The sequence below is a fragment of the Arvicanthis niloticus genome, chromosome 22, assembly GCF_011762505.2.
Source record: "Arvicanthis niloticus isolate mArvNil1 chromosome 22, mArvNil1.pat.X, whole genome shotgun sequence".
In the NCBI taxonomy this organism is placed as follows: Eukaryota; Metazoa; Chordata; class Mammalia; order Rodentia; family Muridae; genus Arvicanthis; species Arvicanthis niloticus.
In genome coordinates, this window is record NC_133429.1 from 30,730,192 (window position 1) to 30,744,377 (window position 14,186).

A 14,186-nucleotide genomic window follows, 5' to 3' on the forward strand; every position below is an offset into this window, starting at 1 on the left:
TTGCGGAAATGCATTTGCCCTCTGCATAAAACAGATTGCAGCATCATCATAATCATTCATTAGCACTTTGTGAGTCTTACCAGGTTTCACTTCAAATTGCTGTTAAAACAGGACAGGGCTGGAAGGGATGGCTCTGGCCTAAATTTCAAGGACCCGAGTTTGATCCTGGAAGCCCACATTAAAAAAAATTGAGCCACAGTAGCCTGAGCCTGCCTTTGTAATTAATCCCTGTGCTGTGGAAGCAGACAGGGAGATCCTGGAAATGGCTGGCAAAGTCAGCATGGACTATTTAGTGAGACTCTGTCTCGGATGAATGAATGAATGAATGAATGAGAGATAGTGCTTGAGGAATGACACTCTGGCCTCTATACTTGGCATTCATCACCCTAGTCTGATCTGTGCACAGGGTACAGACTGGTCAGATCTGTGTAGTGTGTAGGTTGGTACAAGATCCGTGGGACGACTGTTGAACAGTCAGTTTTCAGACAGGTAAGAACGTCCATAGACTGGGGAACACTTTGACTGGTGACACAAGGAACAAGTTATTTTTCAGCTTCCTTGCAGATAAACGCAGCATGCTGTAAACATGCATGAATTTTAGAGGGCTACGTGCACTTTGCTATCCTGCCTTGCTTTCAGGATAACGCACTCTGATAATGATGAAGCAGCCACACTTGAAAGATTCGAGAGCTTACATCAGAATGTGATCGTTAGAGAGAGCCTTGCTGTGTCAGCTGAACTCCGTCAACCGAATTCACAGTAGTTCACTAAAGGCTTGGAGGACTAAACACTAATGCCTTAAGTCTGAAATTCCTGAAAAAAAAAAAATGTTGGTTTGATCTTATCATTCGGGCTAATCAACTCTTGTATGCTAAGTGGTTATATGCTGGCTTTCAAAGGGAAAATTTCAGTCAGAAGTATTTGAACTTCAGGTGAACTTTGGGTGTTTTTGCAAGATAAGAAAGTAGTTTGGTGGCCAGCTCTATAAATATGTGCCTTAGGTTTGCCTGGCTGTTAGCTAGAGTTCTCCCCCTTCCCCCTCCCCCCCCACACAAGGCCCATCCCCCACTTCTCTCTTTTAATCACCTTAACCTTTTGTGCAAGGAAAGAATGTCAGATGTTTTTCAATGGCAGATAAGATCAGAAGAACAACTGCAAAAAGGTAGCAATTATACGGTGAAGTTCTTATAGCTTGCCTTTGTGGGCTCATAGTAAAGTTAGAATAATCGATGAACTAGGTGGTTGCCATGGTATTGAGTGTTTGAAAATCACCATCAGATCCCATAAGACCGGATAGGATGACAAGACCTGACTGGGAACTTCATAAATCAGAAGTCCACTTTTCCTCTAAAAGCTATTGTCTTAGTTAGGGTTTTATTACTGTGAAGAGACACTATGACCAGAACTCTTAAAAGAAACCATTTAACTGGGGGCTTGGTTACATTTGCAGAGGTTTAGCCCATTATTGTCATGGTGGGCAGCATGTCCAGGCAGGCAGACATGGGGCTGCAGAAGGAGCTGAGAGTTCTACATCTTGATCTACAGGCAGCAGAAAGGGACTGTCACTGGCTTGAGCCCATATGAACCCTCAGAGCCCGCCTCCACAGTGACACACTTCCTTTAACGAGACCACACCTCCTAATAGTGCCACTCCTGTGGGTCTCTGGGGACCAATTACATTCAAACTACCACAACTAGTTTAGATTTTACAATAATTTTGCACATAAAATATTTCAAGTGGCCACTAATGAAAGATTAAGACCAAAAATCTTAAAAAGCACCCTTTATAAAGCTTCCCATTAATATTTTTTTGCTGAGGGGATTAGGGGTTGGTTTGTTTGTTTTGTTTTTGTTTTTGTTGTTGTTTTGTTGAGACAGGGTTTCTCTGTGTAGCCCCAGCTGCCCCGGAGCTTGCTCTGTAGACCAGGCTGACCTCGAACTCACAGACATCTGCCTGCCACTGCCTCCCACATGCTGGGATTAAAGGCCATCATTGCCTGGTTCAGTTACTTTTTTTTTTTTTTTTTTAAATGAGTATACTGAGCTTCCTGCGGTTGCTTTAAAATATTTTTTGTCAACCTGCTTCTATGAGACTAGTTTCTAAGTGCTATCAAAACTAATTCTCTCACAGTAGTTGTGCTTGTGTAATCTACTACAGATGAGTCCTCTCAAATGCTCCCAAGAGCCCCCCTGCCCTGCTTACTTAAGCCTTTTGTAATCCCCTCACTGGGGGTATCAAATATATAGCAAAAGGAGTCAGGTATGGTGGCAAGCCACCTTGAGACTGGGGTGTGGCAGACATTACAGCCTCTGGCCTGGTTCCAAAATCTTGATCTCTCTGGAAGCCTGCTGCCACCTGTTATTGAGGCCTCTGGCCTAGGGCAGGGAGGCACCGAGTCCTTTCTGCTCACAGATACTTGAATGGATTTACAGGCAGGCTCTCCAGGTCAGTGAAGCCTTCAGAAGACAGTAGCAATGACCTAACACTTTGACAAACAGCTCCCAAGAGACCCCACAGTCTTAATTATCCCCTAAGCTGCCTCTAAATTCCCCTCCCCCAACAGAAATTAGTCAATTAGTGTGTGTTATCTGAAGCCATAAAGTTTGGGGGTGATTTTATTGTAGTAGAAGATATTCAGAGAGCAGAGCAACACCTGTTACATTGAACACTTTAAATATTGACCGTGCTGTTAATCAGCTGTAAGTTAGTGGCTAATTTTGAGAAAATACTGGCTAAAAAGTTACCAGAGTGGAAGTAATTGCCTACGTGCAGGCTTTCAGTTGGTAATAGGCAACTTTATGCAGTTTCTTTCTTTCTTTTTTTTTTTTTTTTTTTACTTTTTTCCCTTCAAATTATTACATTTTTTATTTTTTATGTTTTGAAATTTTAAAAATGAGAGATTGAACTCTGAAAATAAAAGCCTATTTCATTTTCATTTACTTGTTTGTTTGTTTGAAAACAGTCTTTCTCTATGTAACCCTGGCTGTCCTGGAACTCACTCTATAGACCAGGCTGGCCTCAAACTCAGGTAACTGCCTGCTTCTGCCTCTCTAGTGCTGGTCTTAAAGGTGTGTGCCACCATAGCCTGACTATAAATAACATTTTTAAGAAGAAGCAAATTCCACCACAGATGTCTAGGAGATCCATTCTGTTCCAGTCCCTGGTGTGTCTGGCCTTGACTGGAGAGTGGTGGTCAGATTACTGTATTGACCTTGGTGGCATACCTTGTTGAAAGGACAACTCGAGTTTGTGGTTGCCATCAGCATCTTCAGGACCCAGATCAGTGCCTGACTCTAACAGCCTCTTGGGAATCAGCTGAAAGAATTAATGTGCTTTTATACTTTTCTTCCCGTTGTGTTAGACTGAAGATTAAATTCTGCAGCTGTAAACAAATTCCCCATGCCCTCAGGGAGTGTTAGTTTCTCAGAGTAAAGAGAAAGGAGCCTTGACATTTTTCTTTTAGGGTGCTAGGAATGTTTATATAATACTCACTTTTATTTCTACAGCACAGCCAGTGCCCCAGAAGACGAAATCTCAAATAGATATCCCCGAACAGACAGAAGTGGTTTCAGTAGACACAACAGAGATGCGAATGCACCTGGTAACTTCCCTTCAAGTAGCACCTTGGAGAAGAGAATTGAAGATCTTGAAAAGGTATGAATTATGAATTATTCAAAGTTAAATTAACATTCTTTAGTATTCTTCTCTCAGTTTCGTGGCATCATGCCCAAAAAGGGAGGTGGGGCACCCAGCCAGGGGACATCCGGTTCTACTCCAGGAGCAGCTTGGACACCTTATCTTGTGCGTTAGCACCTAGATCCTGGTGATTGGGCCCCCCACACTTCCTTAAGTGCTTTTCTGTCCACTTGAGCTCCTCGATTCAGTAGCCATTCCTGCTCCGTCACGTCTTACTCGTAATCTGAGGAGCAGTGTTTTTGAGTGCTTAGATGTTTGCACTGTCAGCCTGTACAGTGAGCTCCATCGTCTGATCATACTGTTGGTGCAGACCTTGCAGCCATTCTGAGTTAGGCCCGTGTTTGGTGCTTGAACTGTTTTCATGGAGGGATAGGGTACACTTGCTCACAGATGTTTCCACAGCAACTCACATGAACATTGCAGAAAAATTACAGAACTGAGATGTGTCCCAGGGACACGCATCTGAAACTGCTAATGGCGTTAACCCACTTGGTTGGAATATGTTCTGTTTTAATGAATGGAAGTTATTCCCTGTGACACAAAGATTATTTTGAGATCTATCTGTTTTGACTTGCTGCTTACACGGCGGTCATCTTTATGTCGCTTTTAAGCTTCAACCCCTGTGTCTGACCGGAATCATTATTTAAATGTAAAGGCTTAGAGAATACACTTTATTAGTTTTCAACAAGTTCCTCTGAAAGACTCGGGACATTCCAGAAGAGCTGACAGGCAGCCTATGATGGCTTTCGGTAGCCAGCTGCTTTCTCTGAGGGTTCAGAAGGGAACAAGTCCTGCTGGAGACCTTTCCAGCTCTCCAAGGAGGCCCTGGAATCTTTGTCTGTTCTAGGTTTATTGAGACAGTACTGTGTCTCACACAGTCCAGTTAACTGAAGATCATCGTGGTGGATCTGTCTGATCTACCAGCCTCCACCTCCCAAGAGCTAGGATCATAGGTGTGTAAAACACCCAGCTAGAGGCCTTGAATTCAAAAACTTCTAAATAATGATTTTTTTTTATTAAAAAGCAGTTTTTATTAACTTACAAAGCATCGTGTTTCATTATGGCATTTTGCAATTGCAATCAAAATTTGTTTGTTTGTTTGTTTGTTTTTTCTTTTCTCACTTTTCTTCCTCATTCTCCTTTCCTCCCTTGGACCCTCCTGTCCCCAGTAGTTTGTCTGCTTTCTTGTCACATGACATCGTCCCCCACTTCTATAATGCCTCCTGCTCTCCAGTGGCCTGATACCTAGTTTCATAACCTAGGCCAGCTCTCACACCTGTTTCCATACATTTAAAAGTTGGGGTCTGTGAATGAGAGAGAAGGTATGACTTCTGTCTTTATGAGACTACATTCCCTCAGTCAGGACAGTGTATTCTAGGTCTGTCTGTCCTCTGAGTAAGATACTTTGCAGGGATTTGTTGTTGTTGGTGGTGGTGGTGGTGGTGGTGGTTTTCTTTTGGAGGTTTTTTTCATGGCTCACAGTTTTAGAATTACAGCTGTTATCAGCCAGCCCTGTGGTTTCTTGTCCTTGGTGAAGCAAGGGTGTGAAGGAAGAGATGCTCACCTCCTGGCTGTTGGGGAGCAAAGAGAAGCAAGCCTGTGCTTCCGAACTTCCTTCTCTTTTTGTTCCAAATAAATACGCCGAGAGGTGTGCTTTCTTAATCCCCCAGGTGGTTCCTTTCATTAGACTATATTAATTGTATATACTAGCAGGCCTCCTGACACTTCATGTAAGCACATACAGTGCTTCACTCACGTTCCTTGTCTTCTTCCCCCCGGCACTTCCATAAGTCCTCTTCCCAACTAGCCTCACTTCTGGAGTGTCTGAGTGAGTTCCATTGGGGTTGTTGACGGGCTCACGGGCATCTTATCAATGACTACACCTCTGGAGGAAATGCCTCTTTCTCCCACTCCACGATTCACCAAATTGTTTTGACTGGATCTTGTTATGGGGCTCCTGTTAGCTTTGAACTCCGAAGCTCAAGAGATCCTCTTGCCTCAGACTACCAAATTTGGCACTATGTATGATCCACCCCATCTCTTAAAGGAAAACCACAACAGCAAAAAAAATCACACCTTCTCCTTTTTAATTCACAAAAAGTTTGCAATTTTGCTATTTTAAAAAATTGTGTGTTCTTCTTCCTTTACAAATTTGGTGTGTGTGTGTCTGTCTGTCTGTCTGTCTGTCTCTGTCTGTCAGTCAGTCATTATCACCGGCATGTCTTCAGTGTCAGATATGGCTGGGAAGGGCCTTGCTAATATCTGGAGTCTTGCTCTGTTACTGACAGGTGTTTACCATGTTAAAATACTGTAACCAGTCAGTTCCCTGTTGATGCTTTTCGATTTATTCACTAGGAAATCGTAAGAGAAAGGCAAGAAAACCTTCGACTTGTGAGGCTGATGCAAGATAAAGAAGAAATGATTGGAAAACTCAAGGAAGAGATTGATTTGTTAAATAGAGTAAGTGGTTTTGTACTTCAGTTCCTGGCTTTCTCTTTCATTGGATGAAAGCACGCAGAGTGAAGAACTTGTTCACTGCCTGTTTGGTTAATAAGATGGTCGTTACTGGTGAGACCTGTCACGCTGTTCCGTAAGCTTTGTATTTTCGACACTACTACCAATGATACTTAGGATGTCCCTAGCTCTGCAGTGTTCGGTTTGGAGCCTTTCCTTTTTCAGTTCAGCCCTAGAATGTACTTCCTGCCTGAAGCCAGAAGCATCTACTAAGGTGATTGTGATGAAAAAAAGATCCCATTGTTCTGCTTTTTTAATGAGATTTTGTCCAAAGTGGAGGAAAGAAAAGTTTGCCTGAGAGGGAAAAGGCTCAGTCCCCTAACCTAGTCTCAACTCCAAACCACAGAATACTTAAATGGTAAAGTACCTGCCTCCATCTTGCAGTACCCTGGGTTGATCCCACGTGCCACCCTGAAGGAAGGGGCCTCATTGTGTGCAGGCCTCTTGTAATGCAGCCCAAAGGCAAAGCTGCGTGTTACAGATGAGGACGGGGTACCCCTTTAACTTGCTCAAGGTTGCATGCAGTGGTTGGCTGAGCCAGTGTTTGACTTGGTCTTTTGTAGTCGTTCATCTTGATCCTAGTATAAGCATGTCTCTGTTTATGCTGGAGTTCAGTTTGAGAGGCTGGGCAAATATTTGTGATGCTCGTGTGTTTGTGCTTTCTCAGACACCGAGGGCACTAAACACAATCCGAAAACCCCTTCCTACGTTTATAATTTAGTCGTGATTATAATTCATGACTGTGTTTTAGCACTTTAAATTTTTAGGAATCTTTATTAGGTGTATAGTTTGGCAATGATTGTATTTTATCGTTTAATTTAAATTAATAGTAATTAATAGTTTGAACAGATCTGTTCCTTAGCATCATTCAGTCTGTGAATAAGTACTAGTTCTGACTTTGCTAAAGTGTGAATCGTCTGCCTGATAGTCCAACTTGAAACTATAAGTTCACAACAGTGCACTTGAGATAGACTTTGTCAAGTTTTAATGTTGTAAACTACAAAAGTAAGTCTATATAAACTGCAAAGATATGTCTATACATGTCTCGAAAACTTAATATGGTTTTGTATTTGATGCTAGAAATCTAACACACACACGCACGCACACCATATGTGTGTTCACAATTTTAAAACCTCGACTTCTGGCCCCTTTTTTTTGGGGGGGGGGGAATTTTTCAAGAGAACTGGCCCATTCAAGTCATGATAGGGCATATTCCATGTAATTTTTAGAACTTACCACTTCAGAGTTAATTGAGTATAAATGATCTATCCTTGTGCTTTTTTTTTTTTTTATGTCCACTTTGCAGTATTTTTCAGTATTTCTAACCTTCTATTTTCTTCATTCCCCCACCCCCACCCCCTCCAGGACCTAGATGACATGGAAGATGAAAACGAACAGCTAAAGCAGGAAAATAAAACTCTTTTGAAGGTTGTTGGGCAGCTGACAAGGTAGAAGACCCAAGGCTTCGGTGTGGGAAACCTGCTTTGAAACTACTGATGAATGTCATGGCTAAGACCAAGCCGAGGCTCCTGTGATTCATTACATTGAGAGAACTGTATATTTATTTCTAGAAAAATACGTGGATATTTTTTTTTCAAGATTCACTCTTTTTCATTGCTAAAAAGTACAAACCCTGTATTTCACATCCAAGTAACATTTTCAGTTATTAAAATGATAGGTAATGCCTCTTGGTTTTGTGTGATAGTCAGATAATATATGGTTCAAAGTAACAGCCATTTGCATACATTTTATCTATGTTAGCACATATTCTCCCTAAAGGAATATGCATAGTCTTTGTTTACATGAATTCAAATACTTGGGGGAGTTGCCTACAAATGCCTTATTACCGATGTGTGCAGCCTTCTGTGTGTTAATACTGACTCATAAAAACTCATCTGCTGTCTCTTCTACATGCTGTAATGATTTTCAGTAGTAATAGATACACTATTCTGCATAGCAGTCATTATTCAGAGGAAAGCTATTTTTCAGAGTTACTTCATATGTCCTAGTTGGCAAAATATAAACTTAAGAGAATACTTGAACTGTGTTATAGTAAGTGAAAAATTACTATTTTGTGTTTGAATATTGGAGAAAAATTTCAATAACTTCTAAAAAAAACAGTTAATGTATAGTTTCTTATGTAGGTACTACCGTTCTCTCTCTCTCTCTCTCTCTCTCTCTCTCTCTCTCTCTCTCTCTCTTTATTGCTCTAGGGTTTACTAGTAAATACTGGGATATTTAAAAAGTTGTTTATTCTTCAGGCCTCAAGTTGTGTACAATTTCAGTGTTGCAGAAGAAAACTGATGCTGTTAATAGCATGTGTTTCAAAATCAGAACATGTTTTTTTTCACACTTAAAATATGTACACATATGTCAACACACATAAGCAGAGATACGACAGGATAATCTCAGCTGATTCCTGAGTTGGAGACACCCTGGGATGCCTTTTTCTCAAGAGAGAATAGTCCCATAATCCTAACACTGAAGATTTTAATGCAACCATATTTGAAGATTTATAAAATAAAGTTGTCTTCTATTAAATATCCTTAGTATTTAGATTTGTTTTGTGTCGTGTTTTCATATGAAGAGCCCTCCTCCTTCCTTAACATATGGAGGCCCCTCGTCCTTGTAGAATCTCTTTCCTTTTTCATCCCTATTTAATGGTGCTGGGGACTGAACCCAGCAAGTAAGTACCACTGAGAGACCGGATAGCTGATCTCCAGCCTGGGTAGGTGAATTTCCGGCATGTATACTGACAGCCTGGTCATCGGTTTTTAGAACAGTAAAGCCCTATCAGGAGCCCTCCCAGCCGCTTTACTCAACTCCCAAACCCATTCGTTGATCTACTGTGGAAAACCAAGGAAGATGAAACAGTTGTGGGGAAGTGTGGAGTAGTGATACACATTGGACACACATCTTCCAGAAGTGTGTTCATTCTCCACAAGTGTCTTCCCCACTCCTCACATCAGAAGTGAGAATGATCAGATTGGTTTAGACCTTGCTTGCTTTCCAGCACCGCTGCAGCCCCTCAGCGGCTGACCCTACGTCACGTAGCTTTCGAGTCAGCAGCTGCTGTATCGTTCCGTCTGTATTTCCCACTGAAGTCACTGGAGTTGGACCTCACTTTTCCACATTTCCCCTTTAACTTAGCCGTTCACCCAGCCTCCCCAACTATGATCTGCTGCCTACACCTCAAGGTACTGTGCCAGGCTCCACCGCCCCCTAGGCTATAAGGGACTCATCTCTTTGGTCATCACTTAGGTATATGGCAGAAATATCTCTGTTGCCTTATTCCTTGCTTACCAACAGAGGCTGTAAAAATGTTGTCAAAAGACAATGCTGATGTGATAGTTTGTATATGTTTGGCCCGGGGAGTGGCACTATTTGGAGGTGTGGCTTTGATGGAGGAGGCGTGGCCTTGGAGGAAGTGTGTCACCGTGGGTGTGGGCTTTAAGGCCCTCATCTTAGCTACCTGGAAGCCAGTCTTCTCTTAGGTACTTTCAGATGAAGATGTCCAACTCTCAGCTCCTCCTGCATCATGCCTGCCTGGATGCTGCCATGCTCCCACCTTGATGATAATGGATTGAACCTCTGAACCTGTAAGCCACCCCCAATTAAATGTCCTTATAAGAGTTGTCTTGGTCATGGTGTCTGTTCACAGCAGTAAAACCCTAAGACAGGTAGAATATATTAGTATAGTAATTTTTCAATGATATAGCTTGAATTTTTTTTTAATTTGTACATAAAGGCACATTTAACTTCACTTTAAAAGAAATTATATCAGCTATGAAAGTTTTTTAAAAACTGAGCTGCTTTGACGATTACGCAAGTCAGTTAATGAGTGTTTTCAACACATTTTTTTTTCTTTTGTAATACAGTGCTAGCAGGTGTACTTACTTAGGCAGAACACAGAAGCCTGGTAATTTGGTGGAGCATTTCGTTAGAGCCCTTCCCCCAAGTCCTTAAAATATGCATTTATTCCACATACAGATTTTTACACACTGTTGAAAAAATACATATGATCTACTACAATTCTCTTTTTTAAATTTATTCTTAAATTAGGCTTTTATAAACATGGTAAAACAATACTAACAGGCAGGTTTTGCTCATCAATTGGGATTTAGAGCCAGGCATGGGGTTCACCCCTGTAACTCAGAATGCAGAGGAAGTAAGATTGTGTGTTTCAAGCTAGTCCAGGCTCTGGAGGTCCCAGTTCCAAAAAGTGAACAGATAATAAACACTCAGAGGAGTTTTTAACAGATAAGGCCGATGTGTAGTGATCTGGACGCCTTGACTGGTGTCCATGAAGTACAAAGATTTGTAAGATTTAGTTCTGTAATTATTTTTCATGTCTCCTGGTAGTTTGTGGCATAATAAAGCATACCCAATGACCTGATAGGTTTGTGGCACTTTAAAAACAGTAACTTTGGTCCCCCCAAATGAGCGAGGCGTGCCTTCCCGAGGCTGACAAGAGTTAACTGAAAATTGCTGTATGAATTTCATTCCAGATTTCCTGGCAGTTTTGTTGTAATGTGTTTGCGTTAGGAAGGAAGGGAAGGAGCTGGGCTGTGTGTGTTCAAGTAATATGAGAGACATTAAATAATAGATTAGCACTGTTTCACTTGATCAAGTAGTTTCAGACGTAGAAATCCAACGCCAGCCAGATAATGAAGCAATCCAGTCTTTTTGCCCTTTAGTAATTTTAAAAAAATTAAATAGTGACAGGATGCATTGTTAAGATGTAAAAGCAACAACAGCAAAAACCTACCTCAATTGCATTGGTCTGTTTTCTGGAATAATCTGGACTTTTCAAATTAGAAATTAAAATGTAAACATTTGAGTCCATCCCCTGCCCCCCATGGGTTGAAAAACTCACCAATCAGTGTAGTCGACGCATCAGCAAGTTTAACACAAGACAAAAACAACAGCCCTTGATCAGAGTCCCTGGATTGGATGGCTGGACTGATAACCTGAACAACTTTCTCGTGTATAGTGGCAAGTCCTCTCCCTGTCCCTTCTCCTAAGCCGACTTCTAGCCAGTGACACTTACTTCCAGTGATGGCAGGTGAGGTTGCACTGACTTAATAACTATCCATGGTTTTTATTAATTTCCTCCGGGATTTAGCCACGTGTTTCCTTTGCAGTATATGAACCCAGATGCGCCAGCTTTTACGTTAGAGGGAACAGGTCAAGTGAGAAAGAACCAGAATTGAAAGATCTGAGCGTTAAGATAAAATTAGTGTTGGAGCAGCACCTCTGCATCTGAACTAACCCTGGTGTGCGCCAGCCAGGGTAAGCTGCTTTTGTGCTGGAAGTAATGCATCCTGTTCTAATCTTTAAATTAGAATTATTGTTACTCCTTTGGTGGGGGGGAGGGTGTGCTGAGAATGTCACAGGTGCAAGATACGTGCTGAGCCACGTGAGAGCTCTGTGTGGCTTCCACAGGATTTTAACTTAAGATACCTGAAAACCACAGCGTGAGACTGTTTTCTTCCACTAAATTGAAAACAGAACCTTAATGGACAGTTAAGTTTGCTGGTCAGTACCCGCCAGAGGCACTTCCTCCATCCCTGCCACTCTGCTATGGAGGTGGTGACGGTTTCACCTCTGCTTAAAGACTTGAAGCAGTGCTTGCTTTGGCCCACCTGGTTAAAGCGCTTCCTCCCGAGACTAATAAGCCCTAGATTTCAAACTCCAGAAACCTGTCCTCTATACATGTGTAATGGGCACACACACACACCCACACTCTAAAGGTAAAGATACTTGAACCCTTATTCAAGAATACTTGAGCCTGTTTTATTTTGTTTTGAACTTTTTATCTATATCTATAGCCCAACCTGGCTTGAGACCCTGTCATCCAGGCCAGCTTCCAAGTCATCATCCTCCTGCCTCAGTTTTGTGGGATGTTTGGTTTGGTTTTTGCTTAGCTATCTTTCCTAGCGCATTCATCTTTACCCTGACCCCAGTTTAAATGGTGACATGGATCCACTTGTTCTGAATTCTCGCACCCGTTTCAGGCAGACATTTAAGTGGACATCTGCTGACTTGTCCGTTTAGCAGAGTTCATAGGCCATTGGGTGTGAACCAGCTAGTGTGGAGTACAGCTTTGGCTAATCTGTTGCTTCTGAATGGCTGACTGCAGGGAAGGTTTTGTTACTATCCAGCCCAAGTCCAGGTCCTAGCTACTGTTTTATTTGTGGCAAGGGTTCTGAACAGCAAGGGGAACGAGCTATTGAATACTGGAAAGTATCTTGCTGTGTTCTTATGTAATTACTCGCGCATGAGGACATGATCATTAAGAAATGAAGGAAAACTCAGGAGATGCCTTTAATCCCAGCACTCAGGAGGCAGAGACAGGTGGATCTCTGTGAGTTCAAGGCCTGGTCTACATGGTGAGTTCCAGTACAGCGAGGCTACCCAGAGAAACCCTGTCTTGAAAAACAGAGAGAGAGAGAGAGAGAGAGAGAGAGAGAGAGAGAATAAAATAAAAAGAATTCAATGCATGTCACATATACAGTTGTTAGTTATATTCAAATGGAATTGTTGGTTATATTCAAATTAGTATTTCTGTAAGCAATACTAATTACTGGTTTGTTTTTGAGTAGTCCATCCTGTGTCTAACCTTCAGGTCACCTGTTGGCAGTCACTCTGGTGATTAAAATGTTAATGCCAGTCATTCCGTGGACATTGATTGATTACCCTGTTTTAATTTGTTTCTCCTCTGCATACTAAACTAGGTGTTTTTGTGTTGGTTAACTTACTCTTTAAAAAAAAAAAAAAATTGGCTTCCCTATGTGGGGATTCAATTCTCATGTTATTGTTTTCTCTAAATTAATTGAAGAAGCAAGTGACCGTTGCTCCTAGCAGAAATTACAGGACAGCTACAACTTACTGTTTGATTATGATCACATAGTTCAGAACCCAAATATTAGTGAAATTATCTGGATTAAGTAATTGAACAAACACAGTGTTGCGTAAACAGCTTTGGTGCTTTCCATTGTGTGGATTTCCATCATGAGCCAACTCAATACAACATTCAGTTTTATAATGAGCATGTAAAAATATGAGTCCCCAATAAAGAGCACATTTTCATCCCCTTTCTCTTTCTCCTTCTATACTACTTGTGGAATTCTTTCTTGGAGGTTTTTGTTGTTGTTTGTTTTCTAAGTTAAGGGATGTTCTGATCATCTCATATGGAAACAGTAGTGGTGCTTCAAAAATCTTTATTCGGAATATTATTTAAGAAGAAATAATACTTTCAGAAATAACACAGTGTTAAGAGTAGGATACAGCCGGACAGCGGTCGTGTATGCCTTTAATCCCAGCGCTCAGAAGGCAGGGTCAGGTGAATCTCTGTGGCCAGCCTGGTCTACAGAATGAGTTCCAGGACAGCGAGGGCTACACAGAGAAACCCCGTCTTGGAGAAAAAAAAAATCAAGATACATTAATGGTAGTTTATTGGGGTGGGGGTGGAGGGGTTTTTAGTTTTGTTGACTATGTAGTGCAGGGTTTTTTGTTTTGTTGTAACTAAAGGTGCCCGTAGGTTCAATGCAGCTAGAAAATGTCTTTGCGTTTTAAAACTACAGAAACGATTTCTTAACACAGAGTTGGAACTGTTACTAACCCTGTTAGCATTCTGTCTAAGCTCCGCCCCACAGTTACCTGGCAACAGCCATGTATGCCTGACTCACTATATAAAAGGGGCTGCTTGCCCGCTCCTTGCTCTCTTGCCCCCCCTCTCTCCATGTGCTTATGGCCGGCCTCCTCTCTCTCTCTCTCTCTCTCTCTCTCTCTCTCTCTCTCTCTCTCTCTCTCTCTCTCTCTCTCTCTCTCTCTCTCTCTCTCTCTCTCTCTCTCTCTCTCCCCTCCCCTCTCTCTCTCTCTCTCTCCCTCCCTTCCTCCTTCCCTCCCTCTTGACTCCCGCCCTTTGCCCTTAATAAGCTCTAGTCTATATTATACCGTGTGTGGCTGGTCC

The 14,186-nt window shown here is 41.9% G+C and overlaps 1 protein-coding gene across 2 annotated transcripts in view; it reads left to right on the top strand.

Annotated features, from left to right (window-relative positions):
- Pawr (pro-apoptotic WT1 regulator) overlaps window positions 1-8,752 on the top strand; it is an 83,400-nt gene extending 74,648 nt beyond the window's left edge. For both annotated transcript variants that reach the window (XM_076920165.1, XM_076920166.1), the window contains exons 5-7: window positions 3,508-3,655; window positions 6,053-6,157; window positions 7,577-8,752. In XM_076920165.1, coding sequence (XP_076776280.1) covers window positions 3,508-3,655; window positions 6,053-6,157; window positions 7,577-7,663 — 340 coding nt within the window. In that variant the 3' untranslated portion in view covers window positions 7,664-8,752. The remainder of the gene's footprint in view (window positions 1-3,507; window positions 3,656-6,052; window positions 6,158-7,576) is intronic.
- The last annotated feature ends 5,434 nt before the right edge of the window (window positions 8,753-14,186 follow it).